We start from the raw sequence: 23,928 nt of genomic DNA, 5'->3' as shown, positions 1-23,928 counted from the left end.
TTTACAGAAAAACCCACAGAGACTGTTTCTACAACTAAAACAGCATTGAATTGTTCCAAACAATTTGTATCAAACATCTTTCAACTGCATAAATTTTATATCATGTCTACACATGCTACATGTAACCTGTTATGCTTTAGAACACCCACAATTCATGAAAATGTGATCATTTTTGAATGATTGATTGAAAGTATGTCTGGTCTGGTTTGAAAATGAATTTAAATCTTGAATGTATGTTTAAATCATGGCTTGAATGAAATCTGTGTAAAATGTATCATATTCCACATTTAATAGAAATCATGTCTAAATGGTGCTCTCTGGCGAAACCAGCAATTCCAGACACCAGAGATAACGGTTATTTTATGATTGGGGGCAGAGAAAAGCCACCTTTGAAACAAGATGATACCTGATTGGTCAGAACTCCTAACAGAGGTGGGACAAACACCTAAGTTTAAATAGTCACATCACAAGACAAAGAAGTAGTAACAAAAAAGGTTTCGACTAGACCAGAAGAAAGAAGAAACAAAGAAAAAGACCAGACTGAGCTGAAGACAAAGGACAGACAAGCAGCTCATTAAAGCCATCTAACTTCTTCTCACTTTTCATTTCTTTCACTTAACTTTCTTTTCCGTTGAGAGTGTTGTGTTCTAAGTTTTGCCACAAGGTTTAACCAACGTCTTTTGCCACCTCAACTTTAATTCCAGCCTTAATTTCATTTGCTAGCACGCTCCAATGTGACTGGTTTTTACCTAAGCACAATCCGGACCTGAAAAGATTCTGCAACAAATCATTGACTCATTAAACCCTTCTCTCCATTTGAAGTCGACAAGCAAGTACCACCAGATTCTAACACTGAACTGGTGCATTAAATTAATGATTCATAGTTCGTTCAGGTCAGGTCTTTTAAAGTGCATATTTTGCTAAAAATCATGCTCATAATTTCATTCTCTCTCAAAACTCTTTCTCTCATTTCCTTTCTTTCTGCAACGTGAATGTTTGCATGTGTTTGCGTGTTTGTGTTAGACTAGTTTGTGTTAGAATAAATAAACATTCTCTTGTAGATTTTAAAAGAAAGTGTCTTATATTATGTGCTCGAAAATGTAATGTCTGAAACTGTCAATCTTAAAGTTACCGCACTCTAATTAGTGCTTTTACGATAGTGGATATTAATATCCGCTACAAGAGCTTATTACGGCCTGAGCAGATGAACGCTGTATGATTCAGTTGCTCGGCTGTAAACTAAATGACTCTTTATAATTCACTATAAATCAATTATTTCATTTGAGCTGAATTCGGCCCTAAAACGAGTTCCCTTGAAAGGGAACATCTCAGGTTACGTATGTAACCATGGTTCCCTGAGAGGTAACGGGCGTACCTGTGACCGACTTCGACCTATCAGAAGCTGACTCTGTTTGGTTTAGATGTGCTTTATAGTTTCCTGGTCATGACGTCATCTGCCTATGATGCCATTGGACTGATTTCATATGTGCTTCACGACGCAATCATGCAGAGGCATTCACAAAGCATTTGATGCAGCATCTTGTTCCCTCTCAGGGAACCAAGGTTACATACGTAACCTGAGACGTTTTTTTAGGTCCTATACAAGAGCTGACTATGTATTTTTTTATACTTATAAGGACTTCATAATGTCCTTGAAAAATTGCATATTTCTCCCAAACACCACAGTTAGATTGCTACATGTGAAGTGCGTATATAATGTGAGATGCCCCCTACAGGAATATACCATCCATTTTTTTCAACTGATAGGAAACCGTGATTGACTGGGCATTACTGCCTGACGCACCTCCACTGAAACTGAGTAGTTTTTCTGTTACTTATTAGAAATGGGGACTTTATAGGCATCTGAAGTAGTAAAATGTGATATATCTTCAAAATGCTGCAGTAGAATGGTTTCGTATGTGGTGTGTGTATATAGTATGGGATGTCCCCTATAAGAACTGGCCATTAGTTTTTTCTACTTATTAGAAATTAGGTTTTTATAGGTGAATAAAGTAGAATAAAGATGTGTGTCTCCAAAACGCTGCAGTAAAATGTGTTGGGCATATAGTAAGGCACATCCCTTATGAGAACTGGGCATTATTTTTTCAACTTATAAAAAATGAGGACTCTATATGCATTTGAAGTAGTAAAATGTGACATATCTCCAAAACGCTGCAGTAAGATGTTTTCATATGTGGTGTGTATTTGGGATGTCTCCTATAGAAAGTGACCTTTATTTTTTTCTACTTATTTGAAATGAGGTCTTTATAGGCCTCTGAATTCAAATAATGTGGGATATCTCCAAAATGCTGCAGTAAAATGTACTCATATGAGGTATGCATACTCTATGGGACGTCCCCTATAGAAACAGACCGTTCGTTTTTTCTACTTATTTGAAATGAGGTCTTTATAGGCCTCCAAAATCAAATAATGTGGCATATCTCCAAAATGCTGCAGTAAAATGTACTCATATGAGGTATGCATATTGTATAGGATGTCTCCTATGGAAACTGACCATTAGTTTTTACTACTTATTTGAAATGAGGTGTTTATAGGCCTCCAAAGTCAAATAATGTGGCATATCTCCAAAATGCTGCAGTAAAATGTGCTCATATGAGGTATGCATGCTCTGTAGGATGTCCCCTATAGAAACTTACCTTTCTTTACTTCTACTTATTTGAAATTAGGTGTTTATAGACCTTTGAAGTCGAATAATGTGGCATATCTCCAAAATGGATATTGGTTTACTTGTGGCCTTTTTGTGCACTTGAGCTAAAAGGGTTAGTTCATCCAAAAATTTAATTTCTGTCATTAATTACTCACCCTCATGTCGTTACACACCCGTAAGACCTTTGTTCATCTTCAGAACACAAATTAAAGGGGTGGTATAATGCCATTTTTACAAGATTTAAAATAAGTCTCTGATTTTCCCAGAATGTGTATGTGAAGTTTCAGCTCAAAATACATCACAGATCATTTATTATAGCATGTTAAATTTGTCACTTTTTAAGGGTGAGCAAAAATACTCTGTTTTTGTTTGTCCCTTTAAATGCAAATGAGCTGCTGCTCCTAAGAAGAGGGCGGGGTTTCAAGTTTTCAACTGTTCAGCCTTTTATGTTCAAACTGAAGTCGGACACTGATGGAGAGACTCAAGAAGAAGTCACAACATGTAGAATGCAACAGGACGTTTCTGAATGGTTAGTTGCTTAATTTATGTAGCTGATGTGAGATATCTTAAAGTCATTGATTAGCATATTCTGTCATGAAAATATATAAATCGCCCATGTGGGAACTGTTGTAAGATGCCTCCAGAGAATATATGCTGCATGAAGATAGAACAGGTATAGTTTAGTTTAATTACGGTTATAACCTATGTTGGCATCTAACGTACTGTATTGCAATAACATGGTCTTTGTTGTGTGTTCTCAGGGGCGGGTTTTATGTAAATTTTAGGGTTATGATGTCACTAACCCAGGAAGAAGCTCATTGTAGTCCCTACCAGTCGTTAAAAAGTGATTTCTGTAAAAGAAAATATCTCTCTTTGCATTGAACTTTGAGCGTCGTAACTTTGCAGATCTTGTTTATGCTCAAACAGCAACATTACACACTAACTAAAGTTAAAAAAAGTGAAATCATAATCAAGGACCCCTTTAAGATATTTTTGAAGAAATTCAAGAAGTTTTTTTTTTTTATCCCCCATAGAAACCAACGTAATTAACCAGATTCAAGGGCCAGAAAGGTACTAAATACATAGTTAAACTAGTCAATGTGACTACAGTGGTTCAACCTTAATGTTATGAAGCGACAAGAGACTTTATTCAACAATTCAACAATCCTACTCTGTTTATGTTAGACAGTTCAGCGCTTCCAGATCCCTGCACACTGTCCCTGTCAGGCTAAGTTGTTCCACACTGACACAACAGTACTGAAGCCGAGCGAGAACACTCTGGTGCACCAATCCTACAACGACTAGAGCTAATGCCTCAGCTCACTGCTGATAGAAGAACCAGGTATCAGTACATCAAACTGAGTGAAAACACTCGTTATATGATGCGACTGAGAAATATAGATATATATATATATATATATATATATATATATATATATATATATATATATATAAAAACTAACAAAAACAAACAAACAAAAAAAATATGTGCAAAGCTGTGTGTAATGCTTTGCAATCTCTTACCCAAGGAGAATGGTCAGAATCAAACAACCAGCTGTGGAACGCATGCTGCCGATCTGTAATGAAAAACATTATATGGAGCGAAGACACTCAACACAGATCCAGGGATTATTTAGCATTGACTGTCCTGATTCTGTTTACTAAATTGTTGGCTCATAACCAGATGCAATCATACTTTATTACCAACAAGAAAATCCAGTGATCAGAAATCCAGTAAAAACAGTAATATTGTGAAATATTATTACAAATTATTATTCCAGTCTTCAGTGTCACATGATCCTTCAGAAATCACTCTAATATGATGATTTGGTGCTCAAGATAGAAACATTTATTATTATATCAACGTATCAAAACTGTGATATATATATAACACACAATCATACAAAATGCATGTTATTTGTATTACTGTCCTGAGTAAGATATTTTACATAAAAGATGTTTACATAATCCACAAGACAAAAAATAGCTGACTTTATGAACCATTGATTCTCAACACTGTGTGTGGTTACCTGATGATCCACGACTGTTTTTGTGTTTTGTGATGGTTGTTCATGAGTCTCTTGTTTGTCCTGAGCAGTTAAACTGAGCTCTGTTCTTCAGAAAAATCCTCCAGCTCCTGCAGATTCTTCAGTTTTCCAGCATCTTCTGCATATTTGAACCCTTTCCAGCAGTGACTGAATGATTTTGAGATCCGTCTTTTCACACTGAGGACAACTGAGAGACTCAAACTCAACTATTAAAAAAGATTCAAACATTCACTGATGCTCCAGAAGGAAACACGATGAGTTAAGAGCCGGGGGTGAATAGTTGTGTTTGAGTCTCTCAGTTGTCCTCAGTGTGAAAAGAACACAGTGTTAAGAATTAATATGTAAACTTATGAACAGGGGTTTTTTTGTCTTGTGAATTATATGTAAACATCTTTTATGTAAAACATCTTACTCAGAACAGAACTAAATAAAAATAACATGCATTTTGTATGATCTCTCTTATTTTGTTGAAATTCTTCATGGTCTTACCTTAGTGCTGATCTCTGAACAGAATGATTATGTGATGATTCACTCTCAGTGTCTGACCGACTCTGATGCTCCAGATGTGTTTGACCAAAACTAATATAGATGTGACTGACTCCACCTGTTCTTTACATCACAACCTTCAGCATCAATAACTTCACTTGACAAAAATCCTGCAACATCATCAACGTGTGTCATGTCATTTCTCAGTTTAACAACACAAAACATGGCAATATGACCATTCCTAAACACACAGAAACGCAAAAACATGTGGGACATTTATTAAGAACATGTTTTTTTTTAGTATTTATTGCACAAATAAATGATTCAAACTGATGTAATACAGTCACCTCAGCAGAAACATGAAGCAGCAACATCATTACAGACAAATGTGGAACAAACCAGTTATTGCAGTTTTACATTTGTCAAAATGTTAAATTATTATTTGCTATGTTAATTTCCTGATGACATTTTGTACCTGAAAAACAAACAAAAAAGGGTAAATTTTCTTGCCCCCCAAACTTTACCATATATATTCAAGAAATATAATAACAAGTAAGAAATGTGTGTGTTTAAATGTGTATGTGTATCTTCAACTTCTGTTGTGTGTCCAAGAACTATTTCTTCTTTTGTCTAGGTGTGTTCATGATGTTCAGATAACATAACAGAAAAAAGTTGCCCAAGACAATATTGCACAAAGACAGTTAAAAAGTGAAGCTCAAGAAATAAGAAAATATTAACAGTATGGTAAATGTTAAACACTGAAACATTGTCAACCAATGTAAGATTATTGTCATTAAGCAGACCGGATCATCAATGGTTGTTTCACAGAAAGCTAGAGCTGCTCTTCATCTCATCCACTGTTCATGAATTTAACATGATTTCTTCTGGTATGAATTATAGTATCCCTACTGGAAATCAATCGGCACAGTCATTCTTTTATTCCCACTGCAGTAAGGATTTTACACTGTGAGATGTCAGAATGTTGTGTTTGCTGTTTGTGTGTTGATTATTGTGTTTTGTACATATTTACAAATTATTTGCTGAAATTTATATCAAAACTAAATAAACTAAGTGTTCATCTTGAAATATGACTACAAATATAAAAGTTATTTTTTATGTTTACTTTATAATAATCAGTAAAGATTTCACAGTAAAAAGACACTGAGGTGTCTAATAACTGATCTCTGATGAGTTTTATACATTTGTAGATATTTTAATGAGGTATTTGTATAATTAAAAGGAATACTAGTAGTCTCTGTTTAGCTGATCATCAGAACAAACAAAACAAGCCCTGAAAATGGATAAAAGAATACATATTATACAGACACTTAATATTTGATTAGATAATTAGATGATTAGTTAATTGCATCTGATAGTCATACTTGCAATAAAACATTTGCAATGGGTTTGTAAAAGCTGTTTTCATGCATGTTTGGCAGTTTTTGTTGCATTTACACAGTTTTGACCAGCAGGGGTCACCAGCGTGTGGCGTTTCGAACGCTTCAGAACAGTGAATCATTTTGCGAAACAATCGGTTCAATTGATTCGAAGCTTTGAAAAGCTTCATTTCTCTCATCACTACATGTCGCTAAACCCTAGTTATTGAGTAGGATACACAAAAATATTATTTAAAATTAAATTTATATTTGTTCATAAAAAATAGTGCTGGCTGTAACTGTTCAATGGTTTCCTTTTTTGTGTGATTTAGATGAACATATGTGCCCTTTTTATAGTCTGTTATCCCATAATTGCCACTTTTGGACACAGCGGCTGTGTTTTATTGTTTTGTTTATAGTCTTGCTTTTACGGACATTAATATAAGACAACACTGCAAAAACAGTTTACAGTCAAGCTGTTATATTCTGTTATATATTTATTGTCCAACATTTGTTAATTGTTTATTTATGTAATTTGTTATTACATTTGTATTATTGATTTCAGATTTGCTGAATAAACTTCTTTCATTGCATTGCTTTTGTGTTGTTATTTTAGTGGTTGAAAGAACATCAGTGTGTGGACATCAAATGGACGTCAAGTTTTTGACATCAGATTGATAAATACATCACAATAAACAAAATGCAAAATATGTTTTGCATTTTGTTTATTATGATTCAGTCTTTGTTTAATATTTCAACACCAAATAGAAAGTAATTATTTAACAGTAAAACTCTTTAAACTCATTATTCCAATGGACATTAATTTTAATTTTGGGGGTTGCGGCAGGGACAGAGAAAATACAAACTGACCTAAAACTAAAAAAATCAATATTTTCACAAAAATGTCATGGATTTTGAATGACAGTGTTTCAGTTCATATTTCCTGTTCTGTTTTATGGTTTCATCACCATATTATCCCAATACAATTAACTCAATTATAACACAAAAGGCCATAAATATATTAAATAACAATCATAAACATCACTCTCTTCAGTTTAATTCCTCATGAACAAACATTTCTAAAATTTCATGACATAGAATCATTTGTTTCAGTATTGACATGTCTGTGATGTAATTTCTCTCTCTCTTCACTCTTGAATTTAAAACAATATATTATGCATGACTATTATTATTAAAAAGCACCATCAACTACTATTATGTAGCAGGTTTGGCAACTTTAAAACTCACATCTCTCCAGAAATGTCTCTTTTACTATTAAAATACACTATTATGACCTAAATGACCATCACACACACACACACACACACACACACACACACACACACACACACACACACACACGCTGTGGTCCTTCAGTTCCCTGTATTTTCACTGGATGTAGTCAAAGATGTCCTTCTCACTGTCCACCAGCAGAGGCTCTCCAGCCACACCTGTGTGAAACAGAGCGGTCATGTGACATCAGAGTGGTCATGTGACATCAGGTACAGTCACTCTCACCGTCTGATGTGTGCTGCAGTCAAAACTCTCAGACTCCAGAAACAAAGTTGTGTTGAGCAGCTGCCGGGGTTTATATGAACACTTTTAAAGAAGAACTGTCACTGGATAGACAGTGAATCAGCAGCAACTGAACTAGACTTTTGAATGGACAGAAACTCAGAGAAACTGTTGTTTAGCTGAAGTCAGTTCAGTGTTCATTCAGTTCTGTTATGAACATCATCAATTATTAAATTAGGTCATTTTATCTATAAAGCAGTTCTGAAAAAAGTCATTTAAAAAAAAAGATTTATTAATTCACTAAGTTTTCTCTAATGCTGAATCTGTACTTTGCTAACATTGAAACTCAATGAAACATTGTCAACTAATGTAAGATTGTCATTAATCAGACCGGGTTATTAAATCAATCAGCTCTGAAGGGTTTGTTTTACAGAAAACTATAGAGCTATTCTTGCAGATTCATCTCATCCTCCATGATTTTAAAATGTTAACCTATAAGATGTCAGAATGTTGTGTTTGCTGTTTATTGTGTTTCTTACTACAAGTTTACAAATTTTATACTGCACCAAAAATCACCCTTTGGGCTTATAATAAACTTTGAACTTGAACTTGGATAATCAAATAAAGAGTTCATCTTGAAATATTACTAAAAATATAAAAGTTATTCTTATGTTTACTTTATAAAAATCTGTAAAAATGTGACATCAAAAAGACACAAGATGAAGGAGGACGTTTATTAATTATTTTATTGATAAAATAAATAGTTTGAACTGTTGCTGAACCTCAGGAAGATCTGAAGAGTGTAATTTTTTTGTCGCCAACAGAGAAGTCAATATAACTGTAAGCTTTAGGTGACACACAGTAACCAGAGCTCCCTATAATGCATGCCCAGGTGCCCCAATGCCTTCTCTCATATTGCTGCAAGGAAAGACACAGAATTAATGTTCCACAAACTCACATAAAGAAAACACTCAATCTCCTGATAAAAAAACAACACATTTTCACAGTACTGAATAAACAGCATTTCACTTAGACATTTCAGTCTCTCAGTAAAACTCTAGAACCAACCATCTTGATGTAGCGAGCAATGTCATTATCCTCTTTGTACATATTCACAGCCAGAAGAGTGACCTGAAGAGCCTCATGCTGCATCTCATCACTCATGTCTGATTGATGGATGTCAAACGCTGTCCTCAACATGACTGATGTGCTGCCATAAGCACCGGTTCTGTTTAATGAGCAAGAGTCAAAGTAATTAAACAGGACAGAATCTGGAGATTAACATTTTATTTGATGCTCCAACAACTCTTCATCATGAAGACCAGCTGCTGCCATTGAAGAGCAGGAATTGTTGGTCCATTATCAGATGCAACCAAACTTTAATTCCATAGTTGGAAGTGTGGAGTAGGATAACAAAAGTTTGGGCTTGGCAAGATTTTTTAATTTGTTTGGAATATAAGTGAGGGTTCCCACGCTTCTTTAAAACACTTGAATTTCAGAAACATGGATTCAAGGCATGGAAAGTCTGCAAAAACAAACATGGTCTTTGAAAGTGCTTGAATAGAGTAGAATGGTGCGATTACAAAAGTTGGCCTTTATGCGCTTCCCAAGCTAATGAAACGGCTCTACTGATTAGTAATAAGGCGGGAAAAAAGCGGCGTGAGCGGATGGATCGTGATCAGAGTCAGCCCTGCCTGATGATCCTGTGAGAAGCATGGAGCCATTTAACTAGCTCAGGGAAGTGCAAATTCAATGATGCTTGGCTCAGTATAGAGTGGTGTAGGTATGACATCACTTTGTAGGTTAAAACACGGAAACAAGTTAGCGTTTTAGCACTTCTGGTTCCATCGTCCCAAAGTCAATAAGACTGGGATTTTGGTTAAATGGCTGAAATAAGGCTTGTGGTGAACACAGACTATTCTACAACATAAAATACATCAGTATTACCACACTCGTGAGACCTCTTTTAAAGCCTTGATATGATTATAATTGTGCTCTTTTAAACTAGTCTAACTCAAACGTTCTGGGAAAATATTTGTAAATATACACTAGCATTATAGCATTGATACAATGTTGGGATTTGATCCAAACCATCATTTTAGTTGAGATTAACTTGTCAATGTTTAAAGTGTGTTGGATCAGCATAGAAATATTGATGAAAATCGACAGCACACATGGATGAAGACAATGACATTGAACTAACAGTGATTTGTATCTCTGCAGAACACAAGTGGATGTTTCCATATCAGTGGGGCATTTTTAAACCACAACGGGCATTTTTAAACCACAACGGGCATTTTCAAACACTTTACCCAATTTGCTCTAATCCACTGCGGGTTTAGGGATGGGCCTTCATGATTTTAAAAGTCTGTTGAAAAACATCCACTGTAGTTTGAAATTGGCCTCTGATAGGTAAACGCACATTCTGGTTTTGCAAGTGAACTTCTCAGCAGTCTAACTGATGTTTCCTCCTTAGAGAGAAAACACAGGTACATACAGAAGTCTTACGTGTTGAACCACCTGACATACTGTATATAAACTAAAATATGTTATGTAAAAAGCTATGTGTAATCTTATGCAATCTCTAATTCTACTTACCCAAATAGAACGGTCAATATCAAACAACCAGCAGTGTAAGCCATGCTGCCGATCTGTAATGAAAAACATTATATGGTTGTTCCTGGAGTGTTCAGTGTTCAGTTCAGCAATATATGGCTTTCCACCGAGCGAAACCACTCTCAGATGCCAAATCATACTTATTCCATACACTAAAAAATCTCTTCAGTCTTCGAGTTTGAGTCGTTCGTTCATCTCGGGACAACCACACAGGCTTAGGCAGGGGTTTTCAAACCTCTGAATGTGGTAATAAAGAGTTGGTCAATGCTTTAAACTTTATCCGTATGATGAGGAAACACTTTTATAAAGCAAATAATTACAGTGGATTCTAATCTTCAGAAAATATCATAGCATGTAATTCACAGAAAATCCTATAAGAAAATTCCACTGAAAAGTTAGAGATTTGTTAAAGTTTTCTTGATCCTCCAAAAGAAATTAACAAATAACAATAAAAAGAAACTGACAGAAACAAGACTCTTTTTTTAGAAAATGTTTATTGCACATGTCTTTATAATTATATGACTGGCCTAGTTACAGTTTACAACTATAAGTAAAACATATGGTTATTAATGCGGGAGAACAGTCTTTTGATAAGGACACAAAGCTTTATCGTTATCACTTATCTTATTCGCTTTCACTTTTAGTTTGTTTGACAGCAATAGAGCAAAACATGATATTAAAGACTTTTTATGTAATTATATGAAGTTTAAATATATAAACGGTCTAGTGAATGAATGGGCCGCCACAAATAAATCATAAATCAATGTAAAATAAACAAGTAGATTGTGTGCGACAGGATTTTCTGCAAAGATTTGATCATGCTGATTCTGTTGATATACAGACCTTCGAAAATAAGCACATTTCAACAAATTACAGTTTCATAAATGTGATACTTTAGGGTTTATAGTTTTAATATGTTTGTGGAAACCATGATACAAATTTTCAGGATTCTTTGATGAACAGAGTTTAAAAGAACAGCATTTATTAGAAATATAATTGATTTGTAACATTATAAATGTTTTTACTGTCACTTTTGATCAATTTAATGCATCCTTCCTGAACTAAAATATTAATTTCTTTATATATATAGTATAAAAAAAATGTGGTTTCAGTACATTTTTTTAAAGAAATTATATATTACATATATATATTAAAAAAGGAAAATTCTTACAATAAGTCTTACCTTTATATTTGGTGATTATATGATGATTCTCTCAGTGTCTGTGACGCTCCAGATGTGTTTGACCAAAACTAATCTAGAAGTGAAACTGACTCCACCTGTTCCTGCATCAACCTGACCTCTCACCTCTTACAACATTTCTAAATTTGGGATGTCCTGCAACATCATTAATACTAAATCAAATATTTTCTGCATCACTAATAACTCAAAACTGAATTGCAGAAATAATGACCGTTTCTAAACAAATAAACAAAAGCATGTTATTGTTGTTTTTTTACTATTTATTACTTAGGCCCAAATAAAAGATACAAATTGAAGTAATACTGTCACCTCATCAGACACGTGAAGCAGCAACGTCATTACAGCCATCAAAGACAAACATGAAACTATTTATTGCTGTTTTACATTCATCAAAATTTGTAAAATTAGCAACTCATTATGATTTTCAGTTAATTTCTGTGTAAAGACACATATGAAGGTTTTGAACTGAAACTTTAACCAAAACTAACTGTGTGAACTGTAGGACAAGTAAAATTAGATTTTGAACTCAAATTAAAACAGGTGAATGACAGGATCAAACACACCCGTGACACACATCAGTTCTGAAGATCTGATAAACACTGCCGTCTGTGCTTTAAACCAGCTTCAAAGTTCAAACTTTACAGACAGACAAGTCGTGACAAAGTACATTTTGTGTTTTATGATTCAGTCCTTGTCGAGTCTTTGAACGCCAAATAGAAAGTAAAGATATTACGGTATAATTCTTTGAAACTCATTATTCCAATGAACATTAATGGACAGAAAATATAAACTGACCTAAAACTGAAAAAGTCAACATTTTCACAAAAATGTCATGTTTTTTGAATGACAGTGTTTCAGTTCATATTTCCTGATCTATTTTATGGTTTCATCACCATATTGTCCCAATCTATCTCAATTATAACACAGGCCATAAAGATAATAAATAACAATCATGACATTTATAACTTTTTCTCTTCAGTTTACTTCCTTACAAACATTTCTAATAAATGTTTGCTGCTATATTTTTGAGAGAATCTCGTAATGCAATATTTATTTTCTCAGTATTGACAAGACATGCCTGTGACTTCAGTTTTCTCCTGAATTTCAAACAAAATATTATGCATGACTATTATTAATAAAAAGCACCATCAACTACTATTGTGTAGCAGGTTTAAACACACTCACATCTCTCCCTAAATGTCTCTTTTATGATTAAAATACACTATTATGAAATCAAGACACTTCCTGTTAGATTTTTGCGTGTTACATAGAGAATTGTGTGTTGTGTTTTGCAAAAAGTGTTGAAAACTGAAAACTGAGTCGAAAGACGAGAATTAGTGTATGGTTCTGCAGATTTGGTGTGTGCTTCTGCTGTTTGAGTGTCAGCTTTTAGATTTTGTGTGTAAACAGTTGAAAAAACGGTAATAAACTTTGACCTTGGATAATCAAATAAACTAAGTTGCTTAATTCTAGTAAAGTGTTCATCTTGAAATATGACTAACAATAGTAAAAGTATTCGTAAATTTACTTTATAAAATTAAGTACAGCAGAAAGACACATGAACCACAAGCTGAAGGAGGACGTTTTATTAATTATGTGGATTAAATAAATTGTGTTTAAACTGTTGCTGAACCTCAGTCAGTTTTGAAGAGCAAAATGTTTTTGCCATCAACAGAGAAGCTGATATAACTGTCTGTGTTATATGACACGCTGGCACTAAATTTCCCTATAATGCAGTGCCAGTATTTCCCATGCTTTCTGTCAAATTCCTGTAAGGAAAGACACAGTATTAATGTTCCACAAACTCACATCAACAAAAACACTCAATCTCCTTCATCAATCTACTGATAAAAAAATAAATAAATAAAAACACAGTACATTTTCTCAATACTGAATCAACTGCATTTCTCTAAGACATTCAGTCTCTCAGTAAAGAACCAACCTTCTTGATGTAGAGAGCAATGTCATTTCCCTTTTCGTACATATTCACAGCCAGAAGAGCAACCTGAAGAGCCTCACGCTTCATCTCTTCACTCATGTGTGATTTATGGATCTCCATCGATGTCTTTGACATGGTTGATCTGCAGCTGTAAACACAGAGTATGTTTTAATGAGCAAGAGTGAAATAAACAGATTTTTAGTGATGGTCCAACAACTCTTCATCATGAAGTCCAGCTGCTGCCATTTATGATCAGTAATTGTTGGTCCATGATACTATTGTCAGATGAAACCAAACTTTAATACCACAAGCCATAAGTGTGGAGTAAAATTAACAAAAGTTAACTCTGTAACGCCTGACCAGAAATATTAGTCAGAAAATTTAATTTTTCTAAAAAAAAAAAAAAATTATTGAATCTTTAGACACAATATTTAAAATAAATCTTTAAAAAAAGGCATATGTGTTTTGATGGCTTTCATGTCTTATATAATGCAAATCAATGATGACTGAGAGAAGCCTGATGATCATATTTAAGCCTATAATTTTTCTAAAAAAAAATCTTGTATGGATAATCTCTTCAGTCCAGAAAATGTTCATCTTGAAATTTTACTAACAATATCAAAGTTATTCTTATTTTTACTTTAGATAAATCAGTGCAGATTTCACAGCAGAAACACTGAATCACGAGCTGAAGGTGATTTAACTTGATAAGAGAGTCTAAACTATCAATCAGACGACAGAAGGACTGCAGCAGATTGTGATCAAAGATTTGATATAAACAGTATATATAAGGAAAATTCTTACATTGTGTCTTGCCTTTTGGTACCTGTGGTGATTATATGATGATTCTCTCAGTGTCTGTGACGCTTCAGACGTGTTTGACCAAAACTAATGTGAAAGTGAAACTGACTCCACCTGTTCCTGCTACATTACAACCTGACCAGATCTCACCTGACAACATTTACAATATTACAAAACTGAACTTCAAAAATAATGACACTTCTTAAGAACATTTATTGTATAAATAAATGATACAAATTGAGGTAATACTGTCACCTCAGCAGCAACATTATTACAGCCATCAAAGCCTACAGACAAACTATATGCAAACTATATGCCAAACTCACTGTGAGAGTATGTCCATGTTGGAGTTGCGATCGCGTCTCTCCTTCTTTAACACAAAGGTACGAGTCCCTCTGTTGCTACCCAGCCTGCGGCTTCAAAAACTGCCAGTCTGGTTAGCACTCTGGGAAATCTGAGGGTTTCTTCGTCAGGTCTGGCCCCACGTACCTCCCACTCCTCCAGCACACCATGTGCCGTTGAGTTGCCATCTGCTGCCGTGGGACCCTCTTCGGAGGTTCCCCGCATCACTTTTGGTGCTCCGGATGAGGATCTGATGTCAACCGCTGCATCGGAGAGTATGCAAGCCAAACTTCCGCCCTCCGGGGAGGTCATTCAGGCTGAATCAGATTCAAAGTTAATGGCCATGCTTGCCTGGTCATCTGGGGGCATCGGGCTCGAGTTGAACCCTCCATCATGTCAAGAGCGCTCGCAGCTGGATGATTGGTTTCTGGGTGCGGGCCGTGGTTCTTAGCCACAGTGCCATTCTTCCCAGAGATGCACGAGGAGGTTCAGAAGACGTGGAAGGCACCTTTACTGCCAGACCGTTCTTCTGCCTCCTCCACTCTCAATACCCTCGATGGTTGGGCCGCCAAGGGTTACTTGGACATTCCTCAGGTGGAACGTGCGATTGTGGTGTTATTTTTTAATTTAATCTATTTGATTATGAAAAGTGAACAGCATGAGTAAGATAAGACACATCATAAGATATACAATATAATCATGACATGGAGGCGCCGGCGCGTTCACTTGCACGTGAACTGGAGTGCGTAATGAACCGAAACTCAGCATACAGGCTGCTTGCCTCGCAGACATGAGAAATATATATAGGAAGCTTGAATTGTCTACTTTTATACAAAATAATTCAAAACGAAAAGAAATAGTCTATTCTCTGATTATGTAATCCAAATGAAATGTGCATTTTCTCTCTAAGCGCGTCCACTATGCTGAGATGATGAGAGTCAGCAATGTCAACTTCATCTTTGCAGCCAACAATGATTCAGAAAACATTATTAATATAAACATATAAATGTTTATTAAACAATTAAAATGTCTCCTTGCTGTTTTTTTGTCACATTCATAGTCATTACTTTTGCCGGTTCTTTATGGCAAGCTTTATGCTATATATGCGCTTGAGTGCTATATATTACGTAAACGCTCATTATTATGGTTTATTCTCTCCAGTATTTAAGAAATTAAATTAATATAAATGTGATTGGTCAACTAATGGCAATTAGTTGACCAACAACTAGTCGACAATTAGTAACAACAATCAACAATTAGTAACAACAACTAGTCGACTAGAAAAAACGTATTTCACAATAACACTGAGTTGTTGCAGGGGTTTGGTTCATAGCTTTAAGATCAAAGTTGACAGACAAAGTTCATGAGCTGCTTCATGGCATCAACATGATTTACATTGGTTTGGCTTTGTCAACTCAAAACGAATACACACAAAACTGTCAAAATGCCCGTCTTGACACGTATTCAGGTAAACACCATCAGTTTTGGAATGTAAATAATTGAGAAAAAAAAGCATGTTTTGTAACAGTATATTGGATCCGAACATATTTAAGCTTTTAAAGTGACAGCAGCCTAATAAACCTGCTACTGCTTTACAACAGTATAGCAGATACTTACACAAAATACATATAAATATCTGTCAATAATGTCTTAGTAAGGTGAAATTTAAATGCATAGTTTTATTATTAATCTCTGTAGTTTTAAAACATATAATGCAATGCAATGCAATAATGATTGAGAGATGAACAAATAAACCTTCCTCGAAAGCCTGATGATCATATTTGATACATTTGAATACGATTTTTCCTCAAAAAAAAAAAAAAAAAAAAAAAAGGTGGATTCACTAACGTTTCACTAAATTGAATCTGTACTTTGCTGTTGGTGAGACTGTAGATGTTAAACACTGTCAATAAATGTAAGATTATTGTCATTAATCAGACTGGGTTATCAAACCAGATTGTCCTCCTCCAAAAAAAAACAAAACAAACAACCCTATAGGTCATTTTTTTCAAGCACATTATTACGACCTATATACGTTTTAAAGTCATGCGCCCTATAGCTGGCGTAAAAATAATGACAGTGTCGTGTTTTGTCTGTCGTCATGAAATGACGTATGACCGTCAGTACCAATCAAAATGCAATGTGTGGACTTTATACACTGTTCCTCCTATTTCCATTTAGCAAAACTCATTTTTTTATTAACGACATGGAGAACATGTTGCATCAAACAGCTCTGAACGGTTTGTTTTATAGTTATAAAACTATTCTTGCAGATTCATCTCATCCTCCATGATTTTAACATGATTCATTCTGGTGTGATTTGGCTTTTAAACCTGTAAGATGTCAGAATGTTGTGTTTGGCTGTGTGTTGTTATTGTGATTTTTGTACTACATATTTACACATTTTATGCTGCACCAAAAATTGCCCTTTGGGCTAAAAATAAACTTTGAACTTGAACTTGACCTTGGATAATCAAATAAACTAAGTGAAATATTATAACAATATAAAAGATATTCTTATGTTTACTTTATAAATATCAGTAAAGATTTCACAGCAGAAAGATACATGAAGCACGAGATGAAGGAGGACGTTTTATTAATTATATGGATAAAATAAATTGTGTTTGAACTGTTGCTGAACCTCAGTCAGTTCTGAAGAGCAAAATGTCTTTGTCGCCAACAGAGACGTTGATATAACATTTCAGTTTCACGTTGTAACCAGAGCTCCCTATAATGCAGTGCCAGGTGCCTCCATGCTTTCTCTCAAACTCCTGTAAAGACACAGTATTAATGTTCCACAAACTCACATCAACAAAAACATTCAATCTCCTCCATCAAGCTCCTGACAAAAAACAGCACATTTTCACAATACTGAATCAACTGCATTTCAGTAAAACTCTAGAACCGACCTTCTTGATGTTGGTAGCAATGTCATTATCCTTTGTGTACATATTCACAGCCAGAAGAGCGACCTGAAGAACCTCACGCTGCATCTCATCACTCATCTTTGTAGTAAGGATCTCCATTGATGTCTTCGGCATGATTGATCTGCAGCTGTAAACACAGATTCTGGTTAATGATCAAGTGTGAAAGTAATGAAAATATGGTGGCGCAGTGTTGCCACATACATAATATTTTTTCCACTCAATTATGTTGTAGTAATAACGAGATATTATGTCGTTAAAACAACATCTTTTTCTTGTTAAAACGACATATTTTGTATATGACGAGTACGTATACCTTATCTGATCTATAATAGAGAATTTATATAGCCTAGATCAGTGCCTTTATCACACTTCCGCTCTCAAAAAGCAGAAGCAAATATAGTGTAAAATACCTTTCAATGCATACATGTTTCATTAACAAAAAAATCTCTGAGTCTTCGGGTTTGAGTCGTTCGTTCATCACGTGACAGTCACATAGGATAAGGCAGGGGTTTTCAAACCCATTGAATGTGGTAATAGAGTTGGTTAATGCTTTAAACTATAAATAATTAAATAAATAATTGAACTTAATAGTTTTGGACAAATTAAGAATGTTAACCTGATTCAACTAAATGCATTGAATTAATAAACTTAAGTTTCCTGAAATAAATAATGTTAATTAAATGCAACATAACCCAGTTAAGCTGAACCTGTTGACATAAAAAAGTTAAGTAAATCCAACGTATCACTTACTATGTTTATTAGTCCATAATAAATTGTATTAAAAAAAAGTTTACAAGTCTTTTTAACTGGAAAGTCACACCCGCAAACAGCACAGATCCTCAAGAAATGTTTAACAAATAACAATAAAAAGAAACTGACTGACAGGAACAAGGTTTTTTTTTTTTTTTTTTTTTTTTTTTTTTTTTTTTTTAATGTCTATTGCACATGTTGATATTTACATGGGCTACTTACAGTAGGCTATACAACTACAGTACAACACACAGTCATTAATACTAATGCATGGGAAGTGGTCACGTGACAAAAGAACGCAGACTCGAGAGGTGAGCCAATCATTTCTGTTTCGGGTACCGACTACCGACTGCATAGATTCAAACTATGGGGATGTGATGTGACAAAAGAACGAACGACTCGAATCGGGATGTGAGGTGAACTAACAGACTGCATAGACCCAGATAAGCAATGAATTAATAATTTCTGTTTCTCATAATTTGGCCATGGCTGCATTATAATTTTTTCTTATTCGAAATGATTAATGTTGTGCAAGTAGGCCAAGATGTAACATTTTAATTATATTCTATTTTATTCTGCTGAAATGAACGAAATGACTCGAAAAAAAGAGTCGTTCATTTTGCTGAACGAGACTCAAAGAACCGAGTCAGTAAAATGATCCGAACTACCCGTCACGCGCAGCGCAAACAGACAGTCTTTTGATAAGGACACAAAGCCGAATCTTTATTGCTTATCTTATTCGCTTTCACTTTTAGTTTGTTTGACAGCAATTAAGCAAAACACGACATTAAAGACTTTTTTATGTAATTATATGAAGTTTAAATATATAAACAGTCTAGTGAATGAATGGGCCGCCACAAATAGGCTAAATCATAAATCAATGTAAAGGAAACGATTGTGTGCGACAGGATTTTCTGCAAAGCGTTGATCGTGCTGATTCTGTTCATATACAGGCCTTAGAAAATAAACACATTTCAACAAATTACAGTTTAATAAATGTGATACTTTAGGGTTTATAGTTTTAAACCAGCTTCAATGTTCAAACTTTACAGACAAAGTCTGTAGTTGTGTTTTGTTTATGATTCAGTCTTTGTTGAGTCTTTCAACGCCAAATAGAAAGTAAAGATGTAAAAGTATAATAATTTCAAACTCATTATTTCAATGAACATTTTTACAAAAATGTCATGGTTTTTGAATGACAGTGTTTCAGTTCATATTTCCTGATCTATTTTATGGTTTCATCACAATATTGTCCTAATAGCATATACAACACACCAGACCATAAAGACATTACATAACAATCATAAACATTCATAACTTTGTTTCTCTTCAGTTTACTTCCTTAACATTTATAATAGGCCTAATTGTTTGCTATATTTTTGAGAGAATCTCATAATGTAATATTTATTTTCTCAGTATTGGCATGTCTGTTCTTTCTCTCTCTCTCTCTTTCTCTCTCTCTTTTTAGTGGTTCAACAACTCTTCATCATGAAGTCCAGCTGCTTCCATTTATGATCAGGATTTATTGGTCAATGACACTATTATCAAATGAAACCTAACTTTAATACCACAAGACATAAGTGTGGAGTAAAATTAACAAAAGTTAACCCTGTAAAGCCTGAAATAATAGTCAGAAAACTGATTTTTTTTTTCTAAAACAATTTATTGAATCTTTAGACAAAATATTTAAAATAAATCTTTAAGAAAGGCATATGTGTTTTTATTAAGTATCATATTTGATGGCTTTCATGGCTCATATTATAATTCAATACAATGATGATCGACAGATGAACAAATAAACTTTTACCAAAAGCCTGATGATATTTAAGCCTATAAATATTTCTTAAAAAAATCATGTATGGATAATCAAGTAAACAAAAGTCTCTTTATGTTCATCTTGAAATATTATATTACTAACAATATTAAAGTTATTCTTATGCTTACTTTAGATAAATCAGTGCAGATTTCACAGCAGAAACACTGAATCATGAGCTGAAGGTGATTTAACTTGATAAGAGAGTCTAAACTATCAATCAGACGACAGAAGGACTGCAGCAGATTGTGATCAAAGATTAAAGATTTTATATATACAGTATATATGAGGAAAGTTCTTACATTGTGTCTTACCTTTTGGTACCTGTGGCGATTATATGATGATTCTCTCAGTGTCTGTGACGCTTCAGACGTGTTTGACCAAAACTAATGTGAAAGTGAAACTGACTCAACCTGTTCTTACACAACCTGAACATGATCTCACTTGACAACATTCCAATATTACAAAACTGAACTTCAAAAATAATGACACTTCTTAAGAATGTTTTTTTGTTTTTTTGTTTTTTTTATAAAAAACTTTATTGTATAAATAAATGATACAAATTGAGGTAATACTGTCACCTCAGCAGCAACATCATTACAGCCATCAAAGTCTACAGACAAACACGAAACAAACCATATTCCCTCACTGCAATGTCATGTCCATGTTGGCGTTGTGATCGCGACTCTCCTTCTTTAACACAGAGATACGAGTCTCCTCTGTTGCTTCAAAAGCTGCCGGTCTGGTTAGCACTCTGGGAAATCTGAGGGTCACAGTGGGAGCTTCTTCGTCAGGTCCACCCCCACAAACCTCCCACTCCTCCAGCACACCAGGTGCCGTTGAGTTGCCGTCTGCTGCCGTGGGACCCTCTTCGAATGGCATAATCTTCTAGACAATCTCTGTATCGGAGAGTATGCAAGCCAAACTTCCGGCCTCCGGGGTGGTCATTCTGGCTGAATCAGATTCAGAGTTAATGGCTATGCTTGCCCAGGCAACCGGGGGCATCGGGCTCGAGTTGAACCCTCCACCGTGTCCCGAGCGCTCGCGGCTGGATGATTGGTTTCTGGGTGCGGGGCGTGGTTCTCAGCCCCAGTGCCATTCTTCCCGGAGGAGCACGAGGAGGTTCAGAAGACGTGGAAGGCACCTTTTACTGCCAGACCGTTCTTCTGCCTCCTCCACTCTCAATACCCTTGATGGTTGGGCCGCCAAGGGTTACTTGGACATTACTCAGGTGGAACGTGCGATTGCGGTGCTCTTGTGCCCGCAGTCTGCTGCCACCTGGTGGAATCATCCGCGCCTCCCATTTAAGACGAAAGGTGCTTTCACACCTGACTCATTTAGTTTGGTTGAATCATACTAGAGTTCGTTTTCCCCTTTGGAGCGGTTCGTTTGGGCAGGTGTGAAAGCAGCAATTGCACTCGGGTGCACACCAAAACAAGCGTACCGAGACCTCCTTGAAGAGGTGGTCTTGGTACGCTTTCAAACGAACTCTGGAGCGGTTCACTTGAGATGTGAAAGCAATCCGACCCAGTTAACGGACCAACGAACCAAATAATATCATAATTCATAACGGGAAATGTGATATAAAAAGCGGTAGTGTCTGATTCTGTGATTAAGCACATTATTTACCATAGCTGAAAACCAACGAGCGCCTCTTCATCTTAAATGTTGTGTAATTGCAGTTCTCTGTGCGAGAATGCTGTCCCGACGAAGGCTTTTTCTTGCTCTGTTTCATTATAACATTCATATATGGACTCGATGAACTGACACAGCCTAGACAATACTGGGACATCCAGAGAGAGTGCGTGCATTTGTATTTGCCGCAGCATTAATATGAATGTAGTATATAATTTAACAGTGGAAATGACGGCTACATTCATTTATTGTTTGCGTGTTTCTCGACATTTACAAATACAGACACAAGCAGCTCATGGAGCGAACTTAGCAATCATTATGGATGATGCTGAGAAAACTCTGACCAATGAGAGGACAGTTGTACTCGCATGTGACTTCCATAAATGCATTTTGGTACGCTTTGAAATGTTTGTGAACCGAACCAAGAAGAAAATGCAACATTGTAACAAATTTAGTCCCTGTTTCGGAACAAAACAAACGATCCATAGGTGTGAAAACACCCTAAGATGACGGCTTACTCTTCTGCTGGACAGGCGGCTTCCGTGGCCATCTTGCAGGTCGATCAGGCGAAAGCTCTGAAAGAGCTGCATTAGGGTAGTTCTGAGCCAGGGCTACTGCAAGAACTTCACACCGCGACTGACCTCACGGCGCGTGCCCTGGGTCAGACGATGTCCACCCTGGTGGTCCAGGAGCGCCATCTCTGTTTGGACCTGGCCGAAATGAAGGACGCCAACAAAGTTCGCTTTCTCAACACCCACGTTTCCCAGGCTGGCCTCTTCAGCAACACTGTCAAGGACGACTGGCCCAGAGATGAAGGGAGCTGCTCTACTCCAGGCAGGCCCGTCGCGACAAGGCAAGCAAACCAGGCAATTGCTTGGGGCCCCGAGCTGGCCTGGGGCCCCAAGACAACGACTGGTTAAGAATAAAATGCAACGACACTGTGTGAGCGCCCCTTTGATTGTCAATGCAGTAAAGTGCAATGACACTGTTATTTGGATTCCCCTCAAGGGGGCCCCTCTCAGTAGTCGCTGACAGCAGCCAGCCAACCACGTGATCTCTGCTGCCGGCAAAATACAAAACCTCCTCGGCAGTCATGAAGCGGAATTATGCTTCAGGAAGCCAGAAGAGAAAGAAGAGAAAGGAAGAGGAGGATAAGAAAAAACAAGATAGTGGTAAGTGATAAATTACACTGGATAAAATAGCTCTACTTGTCAGTGTCTACTTTGTAATAGTTCCCTTTCGAAGGGAACTCCACTCTGCGTTGACAGAACGCATTGGGGAAACCGTCACGTGACCCAGGTGTCGAAAGCACTATCCAACAACTCCAATTGCTATTGGCCGGCGACAGCCTATGACGTCATACGGCGCGACCCGGATGTATAAAGGGAGCATCTGGAGAGACAGTCACTATCTTTTTCGTCTTTCGGTCCTGTTCTGTCTGATTGCATCTATAACCAACTCCGGTAGGGTTTTTAATATATGCCTTACAAACGTTTATGAAATGTGTTTATCTGTGTCCCAGGGAAAAATTTGACACTTGATATACATATTTTTCTGGGCGTTTTCTGTCTGGAGAGGAGCACGCATACACAGTGCTTGAGGGCACTGCTGTGTGTTTGTCTGTTGTTTACGCTGTTCTCGTTTGTCACTCTTCCCGAGGGAAGAGCTGTCTGCATCATTGCCTGTTGGTTCTGGCCCCTGTTTGTGCTGAGGCTTAACGGTGGCTGCAATCATATGGCTCGCAGATGAGCTCGTTGGGAAGTTTGAGAAAGTTTTATTCTCTCTAACTTCCCCGGGGCGGGCGAGAACAA

At 36.1% G+C, this 23,928-nt stretch overlaps 3 protein-coding genes across 5 annotated transcripts; all 3 read right to left on the bottom strand.

Annotated features, from left to right (window-relative positions):
- Positions 1-8,876: 8,876 nt before the first annotated feature.
- On the bottom strand, positions 8,877-13,111 carry LOC125280093 (dynein 8 kDa light chain, flagellar outer arm-like). The gene is made up of 4 exons (XM_048210416.1): positions 11,893-13,111; positions 10,692-10,744; positions 9,162-9,321; positions 8,877-9,011 (listed from the first exon to the last, which is right to left on the bottom strand). Exons 2-4 carry the CDS (start codon positions 10,733-10,735, stop codon positions 8,877-8,879), a joined length of 339 nt encoding a protein of 112 aa, XP_048066373.1. The 5' UTR covers positions 10,736-10,744; positions 11,893-13,111.
- A 380-nt stretch (positions 13,112-13,491) lies between these two features.
- On the bottom strand, positions 13,492-15,998 carry LOC125279998 (dynein light chain-like). Of its 2 annotated transcripts, none has more exons than XR_007187505.1 (3): positions 14,654-15,998; positions 13,853-13,997; positions 13,492-13,679 (listed from the first exon to the last, which is right to left on the bottom strand). XR_007187505.1 is itself a non-coding variant. In XM_048210293.1 (3 exons), exons 1-3 carry the CDS (start codon positions 14,991-14,993, stop codon positions 13,545-13,547), a joined length of 297 nt encoding a protein of 98 aa, XP_048066250.1. In that variant the 5' UTR covers positions 14,994-15,998; the 3' UTR covers positions 13,492-13,544. The 2 variants fall into 2 exon arrangements, 1 of the variants encoding a protein (XP_048066250.1); XM_048210293.1 differs by having other exon boundaries at positions 14,977-15,998.
- A 1,573-nt stretch (positions 15,999-17,571) lies between these two features.
- Positions 17,572-20,880, bottom strand: LOC125279995 (dynein light chain, cytoplasmic-like). Of its 2 annotated transcripts, none has more exons than XM_048210288.1 (3): positions 20,797-20,880; positions 17,902-18,046; positions 17,572-17,763 (listed from the first exon to the last, which is right to left on the bottom strand). In XM_048210288.1, the coding sequence occupies exons 2-3, from the start codon at positions 18,031-18,033 to the stop codon at positions 17,635-17,637; spliced, it is 261 nt and encodes an 86-aa protein (XP_048066245.1). In that variant the 5' UTR covers positions 18,034-18,046; positions 20,797-20,880; the 3' UTR covers positions 17,572-17,634. The 2 variants fall into 2 exon arrangements, with proteins under 2 accessions (XP_048066245.1, XP_048066244.1); XM_048210287.1 differs by having other exon boundaries at positions 20,785-20,870.
- Positions 20,881-23,928: the final 3,048 nt, after the last annotated feature.

Source organism: Megalobrama amblycephala, linkage group LG12 (assembly GCF_018812025.1).
Source record: "Megalobrama amblycephala isolate DHTTF-2021 linkage group LG12, ASM1881202v1, whole genome shotgun sequence".
NCBI lineage: Eukaryota > Metazoa > Chordata > Actinopteri > Cypriniformes > Xenocyprididae > Megalobrama > Megalobrama amblycephala.
The sequence above is the reverse complement of the archived record's forward strand: the minus strand, read 5'-3'. Positions and strand labels throughout refer to the sequence as shown.

Coding starts and splice junctions, on each gene's coding strand:
- LOC125279998 (XM_048210293.1), bottom strand. Junction 13,680..13,852: donor TTGCTCTCTACATCAAGAAG/GTTGGTTCTTTA, acceptor CTTTCCTTACAG/GAATTTGACAGAAAGCATGG.
- LOC125280093 (XM_048210416.1), bottom strand. CDS start 10,735: ATGGCTTACACTGCTGGTTGTTTGATATTGACCGTTCTATTTGG. Junction 9,322..10,691: donor ATATTGACCGTTCTATTTGG/GTAAGTAGAATT, acceptor CTCATTAAACAG/AACCGGTGCTTATGGCAGCA. Junction 9,012..9,161: donor TTGCTCGCTACATCAAGATG/GTTGGTTCTAGA, acceptor CTTTCCTTGCAG/CAATATGAGAGAAGGCATTG.
- LOC125279995 (XM_048210288.1), bottom strand. CDS start 18,033: ATGCCGAAGACATCAATGGAGATCCTTACTACAAAGATGAGTGATGAG. Junction 17,764..17,901: donor TTGCTACCAACATCAAGAAG/GTCGGTTCTAGA, acceptor GTGTCTTTACAG/GAGTTTGAGAGAAAGCATGG.